Source organism: Pinus tabuliformis, chromosome J (assembly GCF_031772625.1).
Source record: "Pinus tabuliformis cultivar Carrire ecotype Pingquan chromosome J, CPIR1, whole genome shotgun sequence".
In the NCBI taxonomy this organism is placed as follows: Eukaryota; Viridiplantae; Streptophyta; class Pinopsida; order Pinales; family Pinaceae; genus Pinus; species Pinus tabuliformis.
In genome coordinates this window covers 489,190,067-489,213,907 of record NC_142295.1, presented here as the reverse complement: position 1 = coordinate 489,213,907, position 23,841 = coordinate 489,190,067, and the positions used below count along the sequence as shown (strand labels likewise).

The 23,841-nt window shown below is 33.9% G+C and overlaps 1 protein-coding gene across 1 annotated transcript in view; it reads right to left on the bottom strand.

Moving 5' to 3' along the window:
* Positions 1 to 17,417: 17,417 nt before the first annotated feature.
* LOC149227923 (uncharacterized) overlaps positions 17,418 to 23,841 on the bottom strand; it is a 45,761-nt gene continuing 39,337 nt past the window's right edge. The window contains exon 10 of the mRNA XM_089377988.1: positions 17,418 to 17,496. Within this exon, the coding sequence (XP_089234114.1) occupies positions 17,451 to 17,496 (46 nt within the window). The 3' untranslated portion in view covers positions 17,418 to 17,450. The remainder of the gene's footprint in view (positions 17,497 to 23,841) is intronic.

The following is a 23,841-nucleotide window of genomic DNA, read 5'->3' as shown; positions in this document are numbered from 1 at the left end:
ACCTTGTGAACTAGATTCACCTTCAACATATTCATGAAAACCAAGACCAGTCTTGATAGCAGGAGATCTTTGACTACTAAGAATATCATCCAAGACTTTAGAGCTATCTTGAAATCGTAAAAGCTTATCCTTTTCTTCTAATTTGCTTTTCAAGATATTTACCTCAACTTGATGTTGTTCTTCTTTTTCAAGACATTGCTTCTTCAAGGTCTCTCCAACTTTCCTTTCTTCATCCAACTGATGCCTTAGTTTGAGGATCTCGTTTTCTTGCTCTTTATTCAGTGCTAGCAGCATTTCTCGAACTTTGAAGGCACATTCCAACTGTTCTTCTAATCTGATGATTTCTTCTTTGAGGGCATTCTCCCTTTTGCTAGGTAGATCTTGTTGATCTATGATTTGATCTGACGCTTCATTTGCTTGTCCATCTTCAATCTGAGGTGCTTCTGGATCTGAATACTTGCTTCCACACAACGACAGGTTGTCATTGTTCTTTTGAGCTGTCTTCTTCTTCTGACGTGCTTTCTTCCCCATTGTTCTACGAATCTCCTTCAAGCGATCAAGCTTCTCTGAAGGACCTGCTCTGATACCAATTGTTGGAAATAATACTGAGAGGGGGGGGTGAATCAGTATTATCAGATCAATCAAACTTTTCTATTTCATACTCAGAAACATATACGCTACTTCAATTAAGTGAACCCGCGTGTACACGCTACTGTGTCTAATGAAACCCGCGTATATCAAGAGATCTTATAATTCAGTTATCTTAATCTTCAGTAAATGCATCAGATCATTATTAAGCATATTAACAGTAAACAGGTGCAGAATAACAGAACAGAACATCACACAAGAGCCACACACATGAACACCATGATATAAGGTGGAAACCCAATGTGGGTGAAAACCACCTGCTGCAATTCGTCTCTTTCTTCTTTAATAAGAAACTTCTTTTACAATGCACTGGTGCAGTCATTTACCAGCACGCAGGCTGCAACCTGCAGAGGGCTACAACCCTCATAGCTTTTGTACTAGCCGATCCATTTACTAGTACGTAGGTGCCAACCCTACAGAAGGCTACAACCTTCACTCGTTTTCCAGCTGCTCCTGGAAGGGAGCTACAACCCCCCTTGGCTCTTGTACTGGCTGATATGTTTACCAGTACGTAGGTGCCGGCCTACGATCTTCCCGGGACCATGTTTCATACATTTTCATACTAGATCCATAAGACAATCATCATTGTAGTACAACCTGCATCATCAATCACTGAAACACCCAATTCTGAATCACTGTAACCCTGTCAACAACAACCAGACAACATAACAACAACCAGATCCAACTCCATCTTCAAATATCATACTTCACATTGTATACGCTACTTGGATGAACCCAACCTGCGTGTATACGCTCTTTTACCAAAGCCAACCCGCGTACAGATCTGCAAATTCTAACTTATAGCTCTGCAGCTATATCAGACATCAAAACATACCCAGATCATAATAATAAACATGCGTCAGTAGATCTGATCTATCCACAGTCAAACCATATGAAGATAATCATTCCAAGCCTTGAGATCTCGTTCCATCATTCATCATCCTCCACATGGGTGAAACCTTGGTTCAGATCACCAACCCATAACCAGCACTTGGATCACACACTTCCTCAGATCTTCATCACTCATACACTCTCTCACTCTTGCACACTTTGGCCTAGTGATCTTTTCCTTATATAGCCTTAGGCCTTGCTCAATGCCAAGAGCCAAAACCATAGTAACACAATACCATCAACTTCAATACTAGGGATCGACACGCCCGTCGAGACACAATGGTCCGAAACCATAGGCACAACTTCCAAGGACTAACCGCCATGGACCAAAGGTACGTTTCCACATACACGCGCTTTTGCTGAAGCCAACCTGCGTGTACACGCTGATTCGCCTTGCTGAACCTGCGTATATCTCTTTCTTGTCCTGCTGTACTGAGATCTGTCCATTAGTTAAGTTGTCATCACCTGTACCAGTCTCTGAGCACCTGTACCAACCTCTGAGTGAGTTGCCATCAAGGACAACACTTGAATCATAATGCCAACACACACTTCTTCATCATTCTTCCATTCCTCCCTTGCCTCGTTTATCCAATCTGGTTGGATAATAGAAATGGTGCACAAAAATGCTTCCACGTCCTCATCCTTTCTTGAGAGTGTATCTGCCACCACATTTTTCTTCCCTTTTTTGTAGATGATTTCAAAGTCATAACCCAAATCTTTGTGACCCAATTTTGTTGCTCTTCAAAGGATAATCCTTGTTCTAAAAAGTATTTAAGGCTATCATGATCCGTTTTTACCTTGAAGTGTATGTAGTATTGCCAACATTTACTTCTCATAAATAGCTTTGTGTAAAAACTTTCCCTTGATTGGATGACTTTCAAAAGCAATGGGTCTTTCATCTTGCATTAAAATAGCACCAATTCCATTTCATGAAGCATCACATTCCACAATAAAGGTTTTTGTGAAGTCTGGTGTAGCTAAGACTAGTGCTTGGCACATTGTCTCTTTAAGATGTTAAAAGGCCTTTGCTGCTTTTGGAGTCCATGAAAATGAATCCTTCTTCAGTAATGTCATTAGAGGTGTTGCTATTCTCCATAATTCTTAACAAACTTGCAATAATACCCTGTCAACCCAAGAAATCCTCGCAGATGCTATATGGATGTGGGGATTTTCCATTCCTTAATGCCTTTAATTTTACTAGGGTCTACCTTAACTCCTTCATGAGATACAATATGACCTAGATATTCCACCTCTTGTGCTCCAAAGAAACATTTGGATCTTTTTGCATATAATTGTTCCTCCTCCAATAGTTGTAGCACCCTGTCAACATGTTCAACATGATCCTTCCAATACTTGTTGTAGATTAGTATATCATCAAAAAATACTAACATAAATTTTCTAAGGGTTTGAAAATGGAATTCATCAAACCTTGAAATGTAGAGGGTGCATTGGTAAGGCCAAAAGTCATGACCAAAAATTCATAATGACCCTCATGAGTTCTAAATGTTGTTTTCAGAATGTGTTCAACCTTCATTATGATTTGATGATATCTTGAATGAAGATCCAACTTGGTGAAGTAAATTGATCCATGCAATTCATCTAGTAATTCATCAATGATAGGAATGGGAAACTTATCTTTAATAGTGAGCTTGTTGAGCTCCCTATAATCTGGACACATGCACCATGATCCATCCTTCTTGTGCACCAATACTGCTAGAGCAGGGAAAAAACTATGACTAGGTTGAATTATACCAGCCTCTAGCATTTCTGCAACCATACGTTCAATTTTATTCTTTTGGGCATAGGGATATCTGTACGGCCTGATGGAGGAACACTTCCTGGAATCAGATGAATAGTATGATCATGATCATGAATAGATGGGAGACCCTTGGGAGTCTCAAATACTTTGGAATGATTGTCCAAGACTTTTGGAGATCTAGAGAAATAGATGATTTCGATGTGGAAACATCTAGTGAACATAATTATGCAATTACACCTCTTTGTTCCTTTTTTAGAAGATTTTTCATACCATTAGAGCTGATTATCTTTCCTCGTTTCCCTGCAATACCCTTAATTCAACTTCCTTTTCTTCCGCATAAAATTTCATGACAAGTTCTTGAAAATTAAAAGCTATTGTACCCAAGGATTGTAGCCATTGGACTCCTAGTACAACATCAATGCCTCCTTTGGAATGGAAAGCATTGGGTTAGTCAATACATATTCTCCCATGGATAGCTTGATATTATGGCACTTTCTAGAGCAATTTATTGTTCCTCCATTTGCAACCATCACTTGACACTTTGGTGCTGGATATAGGAAGTAATTCAATTTTTTTGCTACCTTACAAAAAATAAAATTGTGGGTACTTCCTGAATCAATCAACACTATTACCTTTTTCTTATTGATTTGTCCTTCTATCTTGATGGTTTGAGGAGTGGTAATTCGAGCCAATGCATTACAAGATATGGTTAGATTCGTTTCTTCTTTATCTAGGATTTGTTCCTGGAGCATATCCTCTTCATTTGACCTTTCTTGCTCCTTTTCTTCTTCCTCTTCACAATCTATGTAGAATAATTTCTTCTCAAAACACTTATGACCTTTAGTGTATTTTCTATCACAACTGTAACAAAGCGCTTTTTCTCTTTTTTCTTCCAATTGTTGTGGTGTCAACCTTATAGGTTGTGTAAGACTAGGGGTAACAATACTTCCATCTTTATAGTTGTGAGTGGTATGCTTCCTGGTTGCCATAATTTTGCTTTCCATTTTTCTTGCTAACGTGAATGCCTTCTCTAATGAATCAGGTTCACAAAGGCAAACATCATGTTGGATATTATCCTTTAAAGTCCCTATGAACACATCAATCCTATGCTCCTCTGGAATATTTTTACCCTTATGTTAAATTTTTGGAACTCCTCAATGTGCTCCATTATTGAACCCTTTTGTTCGAGACTTATCAATTGGCTAAAAAAAGTGTTGCTTTTTGTATCCTCATAATGTGTTGTCATTTCTTCCGTAAAAATTTCCCAAGTGATAATTTGTTTACGAGAGCAAAGCCATTGATACCATACAAACTGATTTGGTTCCAAATATAAAGTTGCAATACGTACCTTTTGTTTGTTTTGCACATTACTGAGATCGAAAAATTGTTCCATCTGTAATTTCCATGTTGAGGGATCCTTGCCATCAAACTTCTTCATATCAATTTTTGGAATATGGTGGGTCTTCGATCCAGCATTAGAGTCTATGAAATCATGATTAACATTTCTTTTGTTCACATCATGAGTTTCCTTTACTACCCTTTCACCATTAGTAAGTATTTCTTGTAGAAAATTTGTCAAATCTGTCTTCAATTATATCTTCAAATGGTCAATCTTAACTTCCATGCCATTCGTATTAGCTTCCACCCCCTTTATCTTAGATTCCACACCATTTATCTTAGCTTCTGTTAGCTTTTGTGACAGTGAAATTTGTTGCACTTGGTCTTGTAATTTTGATATATCATGTAGCATTTCTTCCTCTTCTTCAGGAGTCATGCTAGAGCTTTCAGGTTGCTTACTAGGTGTTTGCATTTTCTTTCCTCGGGGCATCATCTACTGATAATAATTCTCTACTGTGCCCTTTGAATTCCTTCAAAATGATTTTTCAAACCAAGCTTAATAAAAAAATTTAAAAAAATTCTACACACATTTTTTCATTTTGTAGGAGTTCGATATTGCCTCTGATGATTTTCCCCAAGTCACTTGTTTGGAATGTAATTCAGGAGTCTGCAAAAATACCAACTTCCTCACATCATATCTCCGCAAATATAGCGCGAAAAGATTTGAAATTCAGATCTAAGCTTCAATGTGATCTCGCAAATGGGTTTTTTTTTAGCTTCTGAAACGCCACAGAAAAAAAGTTATAGCGAAAATGCCACGATGACCTATTTGGAGCAGCGAAGCCCTAGAATCCAAAGCTCTGATACCAAATGTTATGAAACCAGCTCATAAAAGATAGAAAAGATAGATCAACACCTTAGACTTCATCCTCTTCGAGGGGGAAACCTCCTTTAGATTACTCAAATGAATGATTCTTTAATGATTCAAATGAAAAAACCTCCTTTCTATATATAGGAGTCTAAGGAGTCACAATATAACACAGCCGACCTAACAATAATAATATTAAGGCACAAAAATAACAATAGAGGGATTATATGGGGCACAATAATAACAATATGGAGACAATAGGGGCACAACAATATTAATAAGGGATACATCTAGAATAGTAATGGGGTAATCACTAGTATTATAGGGACCTAACACGGTGATGAGATAAGGGGGTTGGAGCTCCATTCTAGTAGGAGATGGAGAACGAGTGAATTTTTTAGTCATCATCAGGTGGGTGCTTGCATACTGGTATGGTTCTGCACTAGTAAAAGAATGTAAAAAGTTTTTTATATTAATAGGTTTTGAAGACTTAAACGACAGCAGTGATGGTTTTCTCCCACATTAGGTTTCCACCTTAAATCCTAGTGTTCATGTGTATTTACTTATGTGTGATAATTTATTCTATTCTTACTGCTCCTAGTTACTACTTATCAAGTACCTCATGGATCACTTACATTTTTGTTCAAAGTTTAATAGATAAAGAATTAGTTGTTTTACAAGTTTACTGAGCATAAGCAAGTTTCTTTTACAACAGACACGTATATATTCTAGTTGGGTTCAGTCAAGTCATGTATACATTTCAAAAAAGAAAATTATTATCAAGAGCTTTTAAAATATTGATATATCATGTAGCATTTCTTCCTCTTCTTCAGGAGTCATGCTAGAGCTTTCAGGTTGCTTACTAGGTGTTTGCATTTTCTTTCCTCGGGGCATCATCTACTGATAATAATTCTCTACTGTGCCCTTTGAATTCCTTCAAAATGATTTTTCAAACCAAGCTTAATAAAAAATTTTAAAAAAATTCTACACACATTTTTTCATTTTGTAGGAGTTCGATATTGCCTCTGATGATTTTCCCCAAGTCACTTGTTTGGAATGTAATTCAGGAGTCTGCAAAAATACCAACTTCCTCACATCATATCTCCGCAAATATAGCGCGAAAAGATTTGAAATTCAGATCTAAGCTTCAATGTGATCTCGCAAATGGGTTTTTTTTTAGCTTCTGAAACGCCACAGAAAAAAAGTTATAGCGAAAATGCCACGATGACCTATTTGGAGCAGCGAAACCCTAGAATCCAAAGCTCTGATACCAAATGTTATGAAACCAGCTCATAAAAGATAGAAAAGATAGATCAACACCTTAGAATTCAGCCTCTTCGAGGGGGAAACCTCCTTTAGATTACTCAAATGAATGATTCTTTAATGATTCAAATGAAAAAACCTCCTTTCTATATATAGGAGTCTAAGGAGTCACAATATAACACAGCCGACCTAACAATAATAATATTAAGGCACAAAAATAACAATAGAGGGATTATATGGGGCACAATAATAACAATATGGAGACAATAGGGGCACAACAATATTAATAAGGGATACATCTAGAATAGTAATGGGGTAATCACTAGTATTATAGGGACCTAACACGGTGATGAGATAAGGGGGTTGGAGCTCCATTCTAGTAGGAGATGGAGAACGAGTGAATGTTTTAGTCATCATCAGGTGGGTGCTTGCATACTGGTATGGTTCTGCACTAGTAAAAGAATGTAAAAAGTTTTTTATATTAATAGGTTTTGAAGACTTAAACGACATAGTGATGGTTTTCTCCCACATTAGGTTTCCACCTTAAATCCTAGTGTTCATGTGTATTTACTTATGTGTGATAATTTATTCTATTCTTACTGCTCCTAGTTACTACTTATCAAGTACCTCATGGATCACTTACATTTTTGTTCAAAGTTTAATAAATAAAGAATTAGTTGTTTCACAAGTTTACTGAGCATAAGCAAGTTTCTTTTACAACAGACACGTATATATTCTAGTTGGGTTCAGTCAAGTCATGTATACATTTCAAAAAAGAAAATTATTATGAAGAGCTTTTAAAATATTGATATATCATGTAGCATTTCTTCCTCTTCTTCAGGAGACATGCTAGAGCTTTCAGGTTGCTTACTAGGTGTTTGCATTTTCTTTCCTCGGGGCATCATCTACTGATAATAATTCTCTACTGTGCCCTTTGAATTCCTTCAAAATGATTTTTCAAACCAAGCTTAATAAAAAATTTTAAAAAAATTCTACACACATTTTTTCATTTTGTAGGAGTTCGATATTGCCTCTGATGATTTTCCCCAAGTCACTTGTTTGGAATGTAATTCAGGAGTCTGCAAAAATACCAACTTCCTCACATCATATCTCCGCAAATATAGCGCGAAAAGATTTGAAATTCAGATCTAACCTTCAATGTGAACTCGAAAATGGGTTTTTTTTTTAGCTTCTGAAACGCCTCAGAAAAAAAGTTATAGCGAAAATGCCACGATGACCTATTTGGAGCAGCGAAACCCTAGAATCCAAAGCTCTGATACCAAATGTTATGAAACCAGCTCATAAAAGATAGAAAAGATAGATCAACACCTTAGAATTCAGCCTCTTCAAGGGGGAAACCTCCTTTAGATTACTCAAATGAATGATTCTTTAATGATTCAAATGAAAAAACCTCCTTTCTATATATAGGAGTCTAAGGAGTCACAATATAACACAACCGACCTAACAATAATAATATTAAGGCACAAAAATAACAATAGAGGGATTATATGGGGCACAATAATAACAATATGGAGACAATATGGGCACAACAATATTAATAAGGGATACATCTAGAATAGTAATGGGGTAATCACTAGTATTATAGGGACCTAACACGGTGATGAGATAAGGGTGTTGGAGCTCCATTCTAGTAGGAGATGGAGAACGAGTGAATGTTTTAGTCATCATCAGGTGGGTGCTTGCATACTGGTATGGTTCTGCACTAGTAAAAGAATGTAAAAAGTTTTTTATATTAATAGGTTTTGAAGACTTAAACGACAGCAGTGATGGTTTTCTCCCACATTAGGTTTCCACCTTAAATCCTAGTGTTCATGTGTATTTACTTATGTGTGATAATTTATTCTATTCTTACTGCTCCTAGTTACTACTTATCAAGTACCTCATTGATCACTTACATTTTTGTTCAAAGTTTAATAGATAAAGAATTAGTTGTTTTACAAGTTTACTGAGCATAAGCAAGTTTCTTTTACAACAGACACGTATATATTCTAGTTGGGTTCAGTCAAGTCATGTATACATTTCAAAAAAGAAAATTATTATCAAGAGCTTTTAAAATATTGATATATCATGTAGCATTTCTTCCTCTTCTTCAGGAGTCATGCTAGAGCTTTCAGGTTGCTTACTAGGTGTTTGCATTTTCTTTCCTCGGGGCATCATCTACTGATAATAATTCTCTACTGTTCCCTTTGAATTCCTTCAAAATGATTTTTCAAACCAAGCTCAATAAAAATTTTTAAAAAAATTCTACACACATTTTTTCATTTTGTAGGAGTTCGATATTGCCTCTGATGATTTTCCCCAAGTCACTTGTTTGGAATGTAATTCAGGAGTCTGCAAAAATACCAACTTCCTCACATCATATCTCCGCAAATGTAGCGCGAAAAGATTTGAAATTCAGATCTAAGCTTCAATGTGATCTCGCAAATGGGTTTTTTTTTAGCTTCTGAAACGCCACAGAAAAAAAGTTATAGCGAAAATGCCACGATGACCTATTTGGTGCAGCGAAACCCTAGAATCCAAAGCTCTCATACCAAATGTTATGAAACCAGCTCATAAAAGATAGAAAAGATAGATCAACACCTTAGAATTCAGCCTCTTCGAGAGGGAAACCTCCTTTAGATTACTCAAATGAATGATTCTTTAATGATTCAAATGAAAAAACCTCCTTTCTATATATAGGAGTCTAAGGAGTCACAATATAACACAGTCGACCTAACAATAATAATATTAAGGCACAAAAATAACAATAGAGGGATTATATGGGGCACAATAATAACAATATGGAGACAATATGGGCACAACAATATTAATAAGGGATACATCTAGAATAGTAATGGGGTAATCACTAGTATTATAGGGACCTAACACGGTGATGAGATAAGGGGGTTGGAGCTCCATTCTAGTAGGAGATGGAGAACGAGTGAATGTTTTAGTCATCATCAGGTGGGTGCTTGCATACTGGTATGGTTCTGCACTAGTAAAAGAATGTAAAAAGTTTTTTATATTAATAGGTTTTGAAGACTTAAATGACAGCAGTGATGGTTTTCTCCCACATTAGGTTTCCACCTTAAATCCTAGTGTTCATGTGTATTTACTTATGTGTGATAATTTATTCTATTCTTACTGCTCCTAGTTACTACTTATCAAGTACCTCATGGATCACTTACATTTTTGTTCAAAGTTTAATAGATAAAGAATTAGTTGTTTTACAAGTTTACTGAGCATAAGCAAGTTTATTTTACAACAGACACGTATATATTCTAGTTGGGTTCAATCAAGTCATGTATACATTTCAAAAAAGAAAATTATTATCAAGAGCTTTTAAAATATTGATATATGATGTAGCATTTCTTCCTCTTCTTCAGGAGTCATGCTAGAGCTTTCAGGTTGCTTACTAGGTGTTTGCATTTTCTTTCCTCGGGGCATCATCTACTGATAATAATTCTCTACTGTGCCCTTTGAATTCCTTCAAAATGATTTTTCAAACCAAGCTTAATAAAAAAATTTAAAAAAATTCTACACACATTTTTTCATTTTGTAGGAGTTCGATATTGCCTCTGATGATTTTCCCCAAGTCACTTGTTTGGAATGTAATTCAGGAGTCTGCAAAAATACCAACTTCCTCACATCATATCTCCGCAAATGTAGCGCGAAAAGATTTGAAATTCAGATCTAAGCTTCAATGTGATCTCGCAAATGGGTTTTTTTTTAGCTTCTGAAACGCCTCAGAAAAAAAGTTATAGCGAAAATGCCACGATGACCTATTTGGAGCAGCGAAACCCTAGAATCCAAAGCTCTGATACCAAATGTTATGAAACCAGCTCATAAAAGATAGAAAAGATAGATCAACACCTTAGAATTCAGCCTCTTCGAGGGGGAAACCTCCTTTAGATTACTCAAATGAATGATTCTTTAATGATTCAAATGAAAAAACCTCCTTTCTATATATAGGAGTCTAAGGAGTCACAATATAACACAACCGACCTAACAATAATAATATTAAGGCACAAAAATAACAATAGAGGGATTATATGGGGCACAATAATAACAATATGGAGACAATAGGGGCACAACAATATTAATAAGGGATACATCTAGAATAGTAATGGGGTAATCACTAGTATTATAGGGACCTAACACGGTGATGAGATAAGGGGGTTGGAGCTCCATTCTAGTAGGAGATGGAGAACGAGTGAATGTTTTAGTCATCATCAGATGGGTGCTTGCATACTAGTATGGTGCTGCACTAGTAAAAGAATGTAAAAAGTTTTTTATATTAATAGGTTTTGAAGACTTAAACGACATCAGTGATGGTTTTCTCCCACATTAGGTTTCCACCTTAAATCCTAGTGTTCATGTGTATTTACTTATGTGTGATAATTTATTCTATTCTTACTGCTCCTAGCTACTATTTATCAAGTACCTCATTGATCACTTACATTTTTGTTCAAAGTTTAATAGATAAAGAATTAGTTGTTTTACAAGTTTACTGAGCATAAGCAAGTTTCTTTTACAACAGACACGTATATATTCTAGTTGGGTTCAGTCAAGTCATGTATACATTTCAAAAAAGAAAATTATTATTGGTATGAGAGTAGGTCCTTCAAATGAAGCTTGATTGCTTGAAGGAAGATCTCCCAAGATGAGTAATCAAGATGGATCGGCATCTATCAGACCACAACTCTTCAAGGAAAATAATTTTATATATTGGAAGACAAGAATGAGATCATATCTTCAATCTCTTGAAGCATATGTTTGGGAAATTGTGGAAGGAGGTTCCCAATATCTAGTTGCAATTCCCACAAATGCAGCAGAAAATAAGACATATGAAACCAATGCCAAAGTTGGCAATGCTTTATTGGGAAGTCTGACATAATCAGAATTTGTCAAAGTTATGCGGCTAAACCCAACAAAAGAATATGGGACAGAAGCATTCAAAGCTATGAAGGAAATACCAAGGTAAAAGGTGTTAAACTTCAAACTCTCATAATTCAATATGAAACTCTGACAATGCATAATGATGAAAGTATTTCCAGTTTCTTTCTACATATAGATGAGATTCTAAATCACGTGAAAAATATGGGTGAAGAAATAAAGGACACTACTTTAGTAGAGAAAATCTTAATATCTCTAACTCCTAAATTCGAGTCAAAAGTCTCTACCATTGAAGAGAATGAGGATCTCTTACTGTTGTTCAACTTCATGGGATAGTGACTGCTTTTGAAATGAGGAAAGGAGGTCCCTCAGAAGTCATAGAAGTCATACTTAAAGCATCTACAAAAGGAAAAGAAAAGGAAGAACACAAGGAATTAGGATACATATTAGAAGAAGATGAGGTGAACTTTATAAAGAAGCTTCAATTAGGTACCCAAAGGTTCAGAGGTAACCTTCCTTTCAAATGTGTTTCTTGTAATAGAGTTGGTCATTATGCTGCTAAATGTCCTCATAAAGACAACCATGACAAAGGTAAGGATTCTAAAAAAGGTAACAAGAGACAATTTTATAGTAGAAGAAGTTATTATACTCATGAAGATAGTGATGCCTTGTCAAATAGTGAAGAAGGTGAATCTGATCAAGATCTTAAATTACTCATGGCTTTTGAGAAAAATACTAATGAGTCTAATGATAAATTTGTGTTGAGGTTGTCCATGAATGGGTTATGAAAGAACCTATAGTGTTCATCATTTAAAACCTCCTCAATGTACTGAATACCCCATTCCAACTAAATTACTTTCTTTAAAAGATTTTCTACATCATTGTCTCACCCCCTCTCCGTCTAAATATGAGTGCACAAAAAATAAACATAAGAAAAGTTTATCGTTTATAAATTTTCCAAAATGTGATTAGGTTGCAAGCAGTAACATTGTTGAATATCATTGACCCAATTTATAACTAGCAAGGAATCACTTAACACTTAGGGTTGATCACAGTCCTTATCACAAGCAAAGTCCATTAATGAGTGATGAGATAATAGCTCTTCCAAATATTTTGAACCCCTACCAAGTCTCATATTGACTTTAAAATAGTGTTTATATGATAAATAAATAACAAAGCAGCCACTACATGAGAAATTTCCCTCTTGCTCAACCCCATAAAAGAAAAGGACAATATGATCATTAGATCCATCCCACAAGTATTTAAAACAAATACTTATAGCTCTCTCTCTCTCTCTCTCTCTCTCTCTCTCTCTCTCTCTCTCTCTAAAAAATTTGTTAATCAAGGTAATATACGTCACCACATACAAAAAAACATTCATTCATTTTGATATATTTAAAGAACTTTAAGATTTTTTTTCAATTTTGTTGGTTCATTATAGCTCTCTCTCTCTCTCTCTCTCTCTCTCTCTCTCTCTCTCTCATTTTGATATATTTAAAGAACTTTTTCGTTGTTCATTATAGCTCTAGCGCTCTCTCTCTCTCTCTCTCTCTCTCTCTCTCTCTCTCTGTTGTTGAGCAAAGAGCATAGATTAAGTAATGAAGGTTAGTAGGAATGATGTGATATTACCACAAAGTTGTTTGATTATATCTTCCAAAAAAGGGTAACCTTAATCAAATTTCATTGATTTGAAAAAATTTGTTAATCAAGGTAATATACGTCACCACATACAAAAAAGCATTCATTCATTTTGATATATTTAAAGAACCTTAAGATTTTTTTCAATTTTGTTGTTGAGCAAAGAGCATAGATTAAGTTTGTGTATGAAGGTTAGTAGGCATGATGTGATATTACCATGGTCCATCACCTTGTGAGTATTTATGGTGAAGTAATGGAACCTATAATATAACTCTTTAGGAAGGAGAAATTTTCTTGGATTCAACAAGAAACCAAAGGTTTTGAAAAGTTTAAGGCTATATGCACAACTCATTTCCTCTTTAGGCCTAAGTTCACAAAAAATAAATATTATTGTTGTTTTAATGGATGATCAAAGGCCAGTTTTCTTTGAAAGCAACCATTTAAAGGAAAGAACATAGTCAAAAACATTTATGAAAGGGAAATATTTGCCATACTACATGTAGTTCAAAAATGGCACCTTTAGCTTGTAGGAAGACACTTTAAGGTAAATTTTAATCATAATCTTCTAAATTACTTGTTGAACAACTATATTTAAAAGAGACAATTAAAATGGGTTACAAAAATTCAGGTTTATGAATTTGAAATTATCTACAAGAAAGGGAAACAAAACTTAGAAGTAGATGCACTTTCAAGGAATAAGACACATAGAGTTTACTCTGTATTGTTTCCATTCTACCTTTGGTTGGGTGAAAGAATCATGGTTCAAATGAAATAATATTATAAGGCATTAAAAATCACTTAATAACTAAAAATGCCTCTTGGTTATTAGATGAATTTATGGTAAAACTATTCACTGTGGCAACAAGGACATATATAATTTTGTAAGCTATTCCAAACCCAAATATAACATTCTTTTGGAATTCAACACATTTTCTATTGGAGGAAATTTACAGTTCCTAAAAAATTACCACACCAACAAAAAAGATTTTTCTAGGAAGGTCTTCAAACTAATATTCAAAATTTTGTGGATGAATGTTTTGTTTTCATTCAAAATAAGGAAAATACAATTAAAGACCACAAGAATTCTACAATCATTATTCATACAAATTTATTGTTGGAAAGAAGCATTTATGGATTGTATTAAATGTCTAGCAAGGCCTAAATGAGGGAATGGCATCATGGTGATGGTATATCAACTCACCCCATTTTAGCAAAAGTAAAATAGCTATAGGATATTTGGAAACCATTCAAAATATGCATGGAATATCAAATATTATTGTAAATGATAGAGATGAAATCATTTCTTGTTTGGTTAATAAATTATCTCACAACTTCTATTAGTATCCTGAATCCATTGGAGAGTTAATATTGTGATAAAATGTGTATATATATATATATATATATATATATATATATTAATTTGGCAAAAGGACATAATGGGTCAGGTGGTTTCATTTCATATTTTTGGACTAAATAATGTTCTTAGTTGTTTAGCAAGTTATCTCACAAATCCTATTATGGTTCTCAATTTATTGGATAATTAATATTGTGAGAATTATATAAAACTATATATTTGTTTCTTTTCATTTGGTAAAAGGACATAATGGGTAAGTGGTTTGATTTCATATAATTGTGATATTTTTATTAATGAAAATATTATAGACAATTCATTCCTCACAAATACCTCTAATTCAACCACACATTTCCTATTGTATCCATGTATATGCTCATCCAAATCTATAATTTTTGGGAATCTATAAATTAAGAGAATAAATAGCAAGTGTGACACAATTCGGCCTCTCCCTTGATAGCTCCATCTAAAAAAATACCATCAAGGTCTCATCAGCATACCCATTTTCAAAAACCTATAATCATGATGTTATTTCAAACACTTGGCAATCATCCCTAATGACCCAGATTTGGTTATTAAGCCATGGATCCTACCACCTTGTTCTAGATATTCTTCTGAGGAATTCTATGTTGGAATACTACTATAAAAGGGAAGCATATGTGTTAAGAATTATTTTTTATCATAATGTCTAGGAAATTCAGATTTTGTTTTAGCTATCTCTCTACACAATCTAGTTGTGGTTGCACAATCTAATTGTCCTTGCACAATCTCATGATATCCTCATGGGAATTGATTGAATGATTTTGCAAATAGTTTTTGAACTGAATAAGGGATGTAACTCATCACTCATATATTGAATAGTGTGGAGATATTTAAATGTGTTTATGTGAGAAATACATAAAACATTCTCTAAAATCTTGTAAGTACAAAGAAAGTTAATACTTAGACAAATATTTTGTTAACCATGATGTCTTAAATAAATGTTCAACTAATTGTCACTTTAGAAAAGAGGTCTCAATGGTAAGGATGTATAGTAAGGATATTTGCTGTTGTAGGCTATTTCATAACTTTATCATTTAGCTAAGAAAACATACATCTATACATCATTTGACCCCATGGGTCCACACAAAAAAAATACAAAAAGGAGTAGAGTTTACAAATCATGAGAATTATAATTTAAAGTTAAAATATATTTCCTAAAATACTATAGCATCATTATCAATAAAATTAACATCAACCTATAAAATATGAAGATAAAAAACATAAATGAAAAAGAGCCTATAATTATGTGTGTTGAGGTTGTCCATGAATGGGCTATGAAAGAACCTATAGTGTTCATCATTTAAAACCTCCTCAATGTACTAAATACCCCATTCCAACTAAATTACTTTCTTTAAAAGATTTTCTACATCACTGTTTCACCCCCTCTCCCTCTAAATATGAGTGCACAAAAAATAAACATAAGAAAGGTTTATCGTTTATAAATTGTCCAAAATGTGATTAAGTTGCAAGCAGTAACATTGTTGAATATCATTGACCCAATTTATAACTAGCAAGGAATCACTTAACACTTAGGGTTGATCACAGTCCTTATCACAAGCAAAGTCCATTAATGGGTGATGAGATAATAGCTCTTCCAAATATTTTGAACCCCTCCCAAGTCTCATATTGACTTTACAATAGTGTTTATATGATAAATAAATAACAAAGCAGCCATTGCATGAGAAATTTCCCTCTTGCTCAACCCCATAAAAGAACCACATGGAAAGATTTGTTAGTTTCCTCTAGTATCTTGATCCTATTCAAGGAAGGGATAGAAGGTTGTTAAAAATGAGAAAGAATGGGAAAAACTTCAATAGCCACTCAATCTAGGGAAGAGTGCTAGTTATGAAAAATTTCCTTGTTTCTTAAATAAACACCAAAATAGAAAAGAAAAGGACAATATGATCATTAGATCCATCCCACAAGCATTTAAAACAAATACTTATAGATCTTTCTAAAACTGGCTAGGAATGCAAGCGACTAAAATCCAAAACTCAAAAATAACATCTAGGATTGATTTGACCAAGCCTAGTCTCCTTGCCCTTGACATCCAACATAGCTATTAACTAGGACCATCTTTTTTTTTTTTAAGTATTTGGATTTCACTTAGAAACCCAAATATTTTAGACCTATATCCATTTCAATAGAGGGAAACCCCCCAAATTTTAAGTTAAAATTGAATATTGTTTAGTCATTAATCAGCAAGCTAGTATTTATTCCAAACAGATTATTGATATCATATACCTAATTTAGCATAACAAGGCCATTCTGCTACTTGTAAAAAACGTAAAAGAAACACGAAGAATCCTGTTCTCATCCCTTGCTATGCATGGAAGAATGGAGAGGTAGACCCATTTATACAACACAGGATATCGTCTAAATGCACCCCTCAACAAATTCACAAAATCAATCCCGAAGTCCAAATGACTCCAGATATATATAACATCAGCTTAATCTTCATAGTCATTGCTGATATATATAGGATCATCTTGATTTTCCTAATTCTGTTCATCATCATCAGTCTGCTCATCATCAGTAGTTTCTTCTTCCTCATCACAACCACAATTACCATTCCATGGAATTCCACATTTATAGCAAAATTCATGATAACACCTGAAAATAAACAAAATTTAATATAAAAAAATGAAAAACATAAACACTTTCTTATTACATTATGATTAAATTCTCATAAACAAAAACTCCATTGCTCAGAAATCGTGTACCTGCAAACTATGTGCATGCAACCTTGGGTGCGTTCAATCATATGTTTGCAGTTGGGACACCGCTTCCACTTGTTGTTCTCTGCAAGCAAATTCAATTCTGCATTTACAGCGCACAACTGAGGGGCGTATTCTTCACAAGACATGTCTGTGTGCCAAGGAACCTTACACTCAATACAAAACAACCGGTAGCATTTCTGGCATTTTGTTGCTTTAACTGTTAGAGAAGAATGTGATGAGGAAGAAAAGGCAGAAGAAACTTGTGGGCACTTATTTAATTCCGATAAAGCCATCAAAAACGAGCAATCAGGATATGGGCAATATACTTTTTCTGAATCTGCAACCTTTTCCTCTTCAAACCTTTTCATACAAATCTCAAACCATTTAGATGACAAAAATTTCTCACAATCATATTTACTGAGTTTGGAATTACACCAGGGATGTGGGCATTTAGGCACAACGCCATAATCGACAATCTTGGACTCAACGTATCGACCCATACAACGAAGACAATATCTATGAAGGCAAAACATATTTTTGTGCATCCCATTCACATTCACATCCTCAAAGCACATATTGCATAGCTCCTTCACGTCAGCGCCTCCAATTATTGTCACCTCCACTTGATAATCAGCGCCTGAATTATCACTAACATCACCACCGGTTATGCTACTGGTTTCGGGCTGGTCACTACCCACTGCTCGGAATGTTATATCCATGTCGAAATTCTGCAATGCTGGTTCACGACTTGTGCGAAGGAAATTGAATTTACAAGTCGAAATCCAAATCAAATATATATTTATAGCAGAGCATAGGTATATCACGCCCGCCGGCCGACTTAGAAGCCGCTTACGTTCATCATATGTCCACCAACTTACGACGTTCTCCATGTTAATATGGTATTTTGGGGCCTTTCACACGCAGAGTGGCAATGATGTGTTATTTTCTCTTATTCTCATTTTTATCCGAAAATTTTATTGTTTTTCTTCCGAATTATTATTGTTTTTTTCTTCTCTCAACCGTTGTTTTTTATTAATTTTTAAACTTAACGTACTAGTTTTCAACACACGTTTCATTTTTCAAAACACGTTTCATTGATTTTCTTTTATTTATTTTTAAACTTAATGTACTAGTTTTGAACACACGTTTCATTGTTTTCTTAATGTTCAATAATATTACTTGGTTATTTATGATTATGAATTCCATCTATTTGACGACTTAATAATTTTTTCCCCAAATTTAGAATATCTTTAGTAAAATAAAGATATACATCACTAAGTCACACTCATGCTTATTGAAAATTTCTATAATATCAATAATAATATCAATATTCTCTATATACAAGCTCTTATATTTTATGATTCATTTTGCCAATACAAATGACTGGAAAAGGTTGGTGAGTGTGTGAGGGCCTAAACAATATCCCTCCCTTTTTTTTTTCCTCAATATACTAACCATGACATGGATCTTGAAGATTCCATTTCTATGGTGAGGGGATCTCTTGTACATGACTTGGTTAGGGTTATTGTTGTTTCCAATATCATGATCCAAGATGTGCTTCAGAATGTCCATCTCTTCTCTAAGGTCTCATGGATGCGGAGGAGAATAAAGTGTCCTCCCAACATTTAAACAACTCCAATTAGCTAAGATATTTGTTGCTTTGTTTCCATATCTCTTGACATGGGAAGGAATGATGTCTTCAAACTAGGGAAGAAGATCCCCTATGTTTTGCACCAAGTGAGTTATCCTCAATTGTGATTGATCTTCTCTCTAGATTCATGATTCAATTTTTTAATGATCTCAATCACTAAGTTAGAGTCACCTTCTATCACAAATTTCTTCAAACCTTCCCTTTTAGCTTTTAGTAAGCCTTTGAGAACCTTGAATTCTGCCTAATTATTGCTAGCATATCCACAATTTGCTCCATATATTAGTTTGGTGGAGTGTTGGGAATCTCTAAATAATCCCCCCAAAACCTACTTCCTGGGTTCCCTTTGGAGGCACCCTCAAAATTTAGCTCTATAAATCCATCACGTGGAGCATGATAAAAGTTAGGCTAGTGACTAGGAAAAATCATGAGTTTCCACGAAGAAGCTGAAATAATCTTTGAGATGGTTTAGGATTTGAGCTTCACCACTGGAGACTTTCTAGTCATCACTATGCCATTGATTGGCCAAAATTGTTTCTGGAATATTCTGTATAATCCCATTCCATACTCCCTCCTAGGGTATCCATTGATCTTTAAATATTTTCCAGTTTCTTTCTTTCCAGATAGCCTAGAGGAGAAAACCAATTCACAACCTCCAAGCGAGTTCCATAGCTAGGCTTGAGAAAAATCATTTTCTCCAGTTTTCAATAGATTTTGAAATGTTTATAAAACTGTCCTAGTGGTCAAAGAGGCTACCTAGCTTGCTCCATAATTGTTTAGCAAAGATACATGTATTTAGAAGGTGTTCAAGATATTCATTCTTCTAGAGACCACATAGCATTCAGTATGATGGTCCTTGGAGTCCTCCTTTCTGTAATTGATCCCAAGTGAGGATTCTTTTTTGACAAACTAGCCATAAGCAATGAGCACCCTTTGGCCATAGATTCTCTATCCATACCTTTCTTCATATAGGATTGTGGTAGTCTTATAATTCATCAGCTTGCAATTTGTATGCTTCCCTCACATTGAACATTCCTTTGGTAGGGTACCCCATCTAAGGATGTTAGGGCCTTCATGTTTTGCAATTTTCCTAGACTAGAGTTCTTTTTCTAGTGGTTTCCATTGATTGGTTATTGGTGGGTTTATCCAAAATAGTGGGCCTTTCCAAGTTCTCCACATCATTCTGGGTGGGACTCTAGAATTGGTTCACCAAGATAAGCTTTTGACTATTTGTATATAGGAAAATATCTCCAAGGTCCTATCTATTAAACAACTTCCCTCTTTGCTGCCAAACATATTTTCAAAAAATAATTGATGAATTATTAATTTAATTACAAAAGTAGTTTCCTTTACCAATTTGGATATTTTTTTTTCATATAATTAAATAGAATTAGATAAGAAGGGAATCCTCAAAATGGTGTTTGTGTTTAGAACATAGGAAAGTCATTATGAGTTTTTGGTGATGTATTTTGGCCTTACTAATGCACATTCTACATTTCAAAGCTTAACAAATTCTATTTTCAAACCCTTCTTTGAAAATTTTATGTTACTATTTTTTTTATGATATACTAACTTGCAATACATCATATGAAGAAAATGTATCACTTTGACAAGTTCTTAAGGCTTCGACAAGTGTATCTTTAGGGTTCAAGAAGTGGAAATATTGGATCATGTTGCATCTAGTAAAGGTATTAAAATGTACCATAACAAAATTAAAGTGATAATGTAATGACCAATTGCCAAAATCTTAAACAATAAAATAATAGCTAAATCAATAAAATAATATTTATGAATTTTCAAGTCACTTTTTGTGCCACAATCCATGTAGCTGTGGTTAAATTCAATTGAAAAGTTGTACCAAAATAAAATTAATAAAAAAAATGTATTGATGTGACTATAAATAAGAATGGGCTTTTCAAGAAAAAATCATTATCATTGAACAACTAATGCATTTGACCTTTGTACTTAAATAACTTAAAATAAATTATAAATATAAATTCTTAATTGTATACTATACTATTAAATAAAAGTTATATTATTTAAATAATATAGTTAAATTATATAATACCATATAATTAATATACTGTATAAAAATAAAATAATATAATGTGTAAGTGATTTCTTTTACTTCAAGCAATGCCATCTCAACCATTGGAGATGATGGCATCCCCTAAAATGTGATTGTTTCTCATAAAGTGAATTTTGGTTGTAAAATTTCCTTAGCATACTCATTTTAGATCAGAAAATTCCCCTCATGCACTCAATAACTAAAAATTGCTCTCATTATTAGATGAATTTATGGTAAAACTATTCACTCTAACAACAAGAACATCTATCATTTTGTAAGAATATTCCAAACCCAAACATAAAATCCTTTAGTAATTCAACACTTTTCCTATAGGAGGAAATTTAGGGTTCCTAAAAATTATCACAATAACAAGAAATATTTTTCTATGAGGGTCTTCAAACTAATATTCAATTTATTTGGCTAAATGTTTGGTTTTCCATAGGAAAAGACAATCAAGACCACAAGAATTCTACAATCATTATTCATACAAATTTATTGTTGGAAAGAGGCGTTGATGAATTTTATTACATGTCTACCAAAGCCTAAAGGAGGGAATCACATCATGGTGATGGTATATCAACTCACAATGTATGCCCATCTCTCTCTCTCTCTCTTTCTCTCTCTCTATTCCTTTTAAAAAAAGTGCAATAGCTATAGGATATCTAGAAACAATTCAAAACATGGAATATCAAAGATTATTGTAAGTGATAGAGATCAAATTTTCACTAGTGATTTTTGGACTAAATCATTTTCTTGTTTGGTTAATAAATTATCTCACAACTCCTATTATCAGCCTCAATCCATTGGAAAGTTAATATTGTGAGCAATTGTATAAAAAGATATATATGTTTCTTTTCATTTGGTAAGAGGACATAATGGGTCAAGTGGTTTCATTTCATATTTTTGGACTAAATCATTTTCTAATTTGGTGAATAAATTATCTCAAAAATCCTATTATTAGCCTCAATCCATTGAAAAATTAATATTGTGAGAAATTGTCTAAAACTATATATTTGTTTATTTTCATTTGGTAAAATGTCATAATGGTTCAAGTGGTTTCATTTCATATAATTATGATACAACACATTCTTCCCTACATACAAACTTGTCCCCATTTATAGTACTGTATGGTTATCATCCTTCATCCATCACACTAAACTTGATAGGAAAAGTGAAAGTTAAAGCAATAGATCACCACATAGAGAACCAAGAAGAGATTCTCCAAGTGTTAAAGGGAAATTTGGTTATGAAATGAAATGGAATGAAACAACTAGTAAATCAAAATTGTAGTGAAATAGAATTTGAAGTGAGGGTTGGATATTTTTAAGGCTATAACTATACAAATATATGTCCTTCAAGAAACAAAGCAATGATCTAAATTATGACCCACTTACTATGATCATTAAAAGGTGTTATAAAGGATTGAAAGTATGGCTTACAATTTGGAATTTTCTCCATCTTCACGTGTCCATATATTCTTCCATGTTTCTTCCTTAAGAAGGTAATACATGACAAAATCATAGTTCATAATATTTTACCTAAGATTAATGAAGAAAGAAAAGAATACTAGAAATGGAAACAATCATTAAAACATGGTTTACATAACTATAGAATCAAGAAATTGTTGACTATATCATCAAGTGGAAAAAAATACTAATAGAAGAGGTGACATAGGAAAACGATTAGTTCATGTTAAAATGTCCACATATAATCAATTATTGAGGGAAACACATGTTTGAAAGGGAGAGGTATGTTAAGCACTACCTATTGAGTTATTGAATTTTTATAGTTATATTAGATTTTTCCTTATTGGTTAACTAAGCCTTAACGATTTTCTAAACCCTTTAAATATTATTACACCATTTGTCTCCCATATATATCGAGGAAACCAAATTTTAGATGTCATCTCATATTATGCATTTAGTATATTGTGAAAAGAGATTTCTTCTCAAATAGGCTTCTCATACATTCTTCTATTTCATGCTCAATGCATAAAGTCCTTTTGTTATATCCTTTATTTACCCATGTCCACATTAAGGATAGTGCAATGCACCTAGTGGTTATAGTGATAGTGGATGGCATGGTGCATATAGTAGTTACAGTGGTAATGGATGAAATTTACACCAAAGCAAGTAGGAGGACATCCTAGTTGAAAATTACACACACAAAAATAGACATTTACATATAATTTAAATCATAAAAAAATATTAGATTTTTAACATTAAAAAATCATATTAAAAAGAAATATCATACACCAATTTGATACAATATCCCCAAGTCTGAGTGCACCAAACTTATCAAGATACCTAGACATGGTTCCTAATCCAAATAATTATTATGGTTACAACTTTCATAAAGTAAATTTAGTAATATTATTAAAATATTATAATACATTATTATCCTAAACTATAAATAAAAGGTAAAGGGAGGGGAATGAAACACATCCATCCTTCCTTTTCCTCAGAGACAATGAGGGAATGATTGTGCTCCTAGTTCTAGGGAGAACCAAACATCTCTAGCTACTACAACCCAACGACTTTAGGTATGTCATGGTTCAAGTGCTCTTCTTCTTGGGCTACCTTGGTGAAGGCTAGATCTCTAGAGGAAGAAGTGTATGGATGGGTCTCCATGTATGCTTGGAGGGTACACATTGGTGCCATTTTTGGGTAAAAGGAATTGGAGGAATTTTGAGGTAGTCTTGACTATTTTGA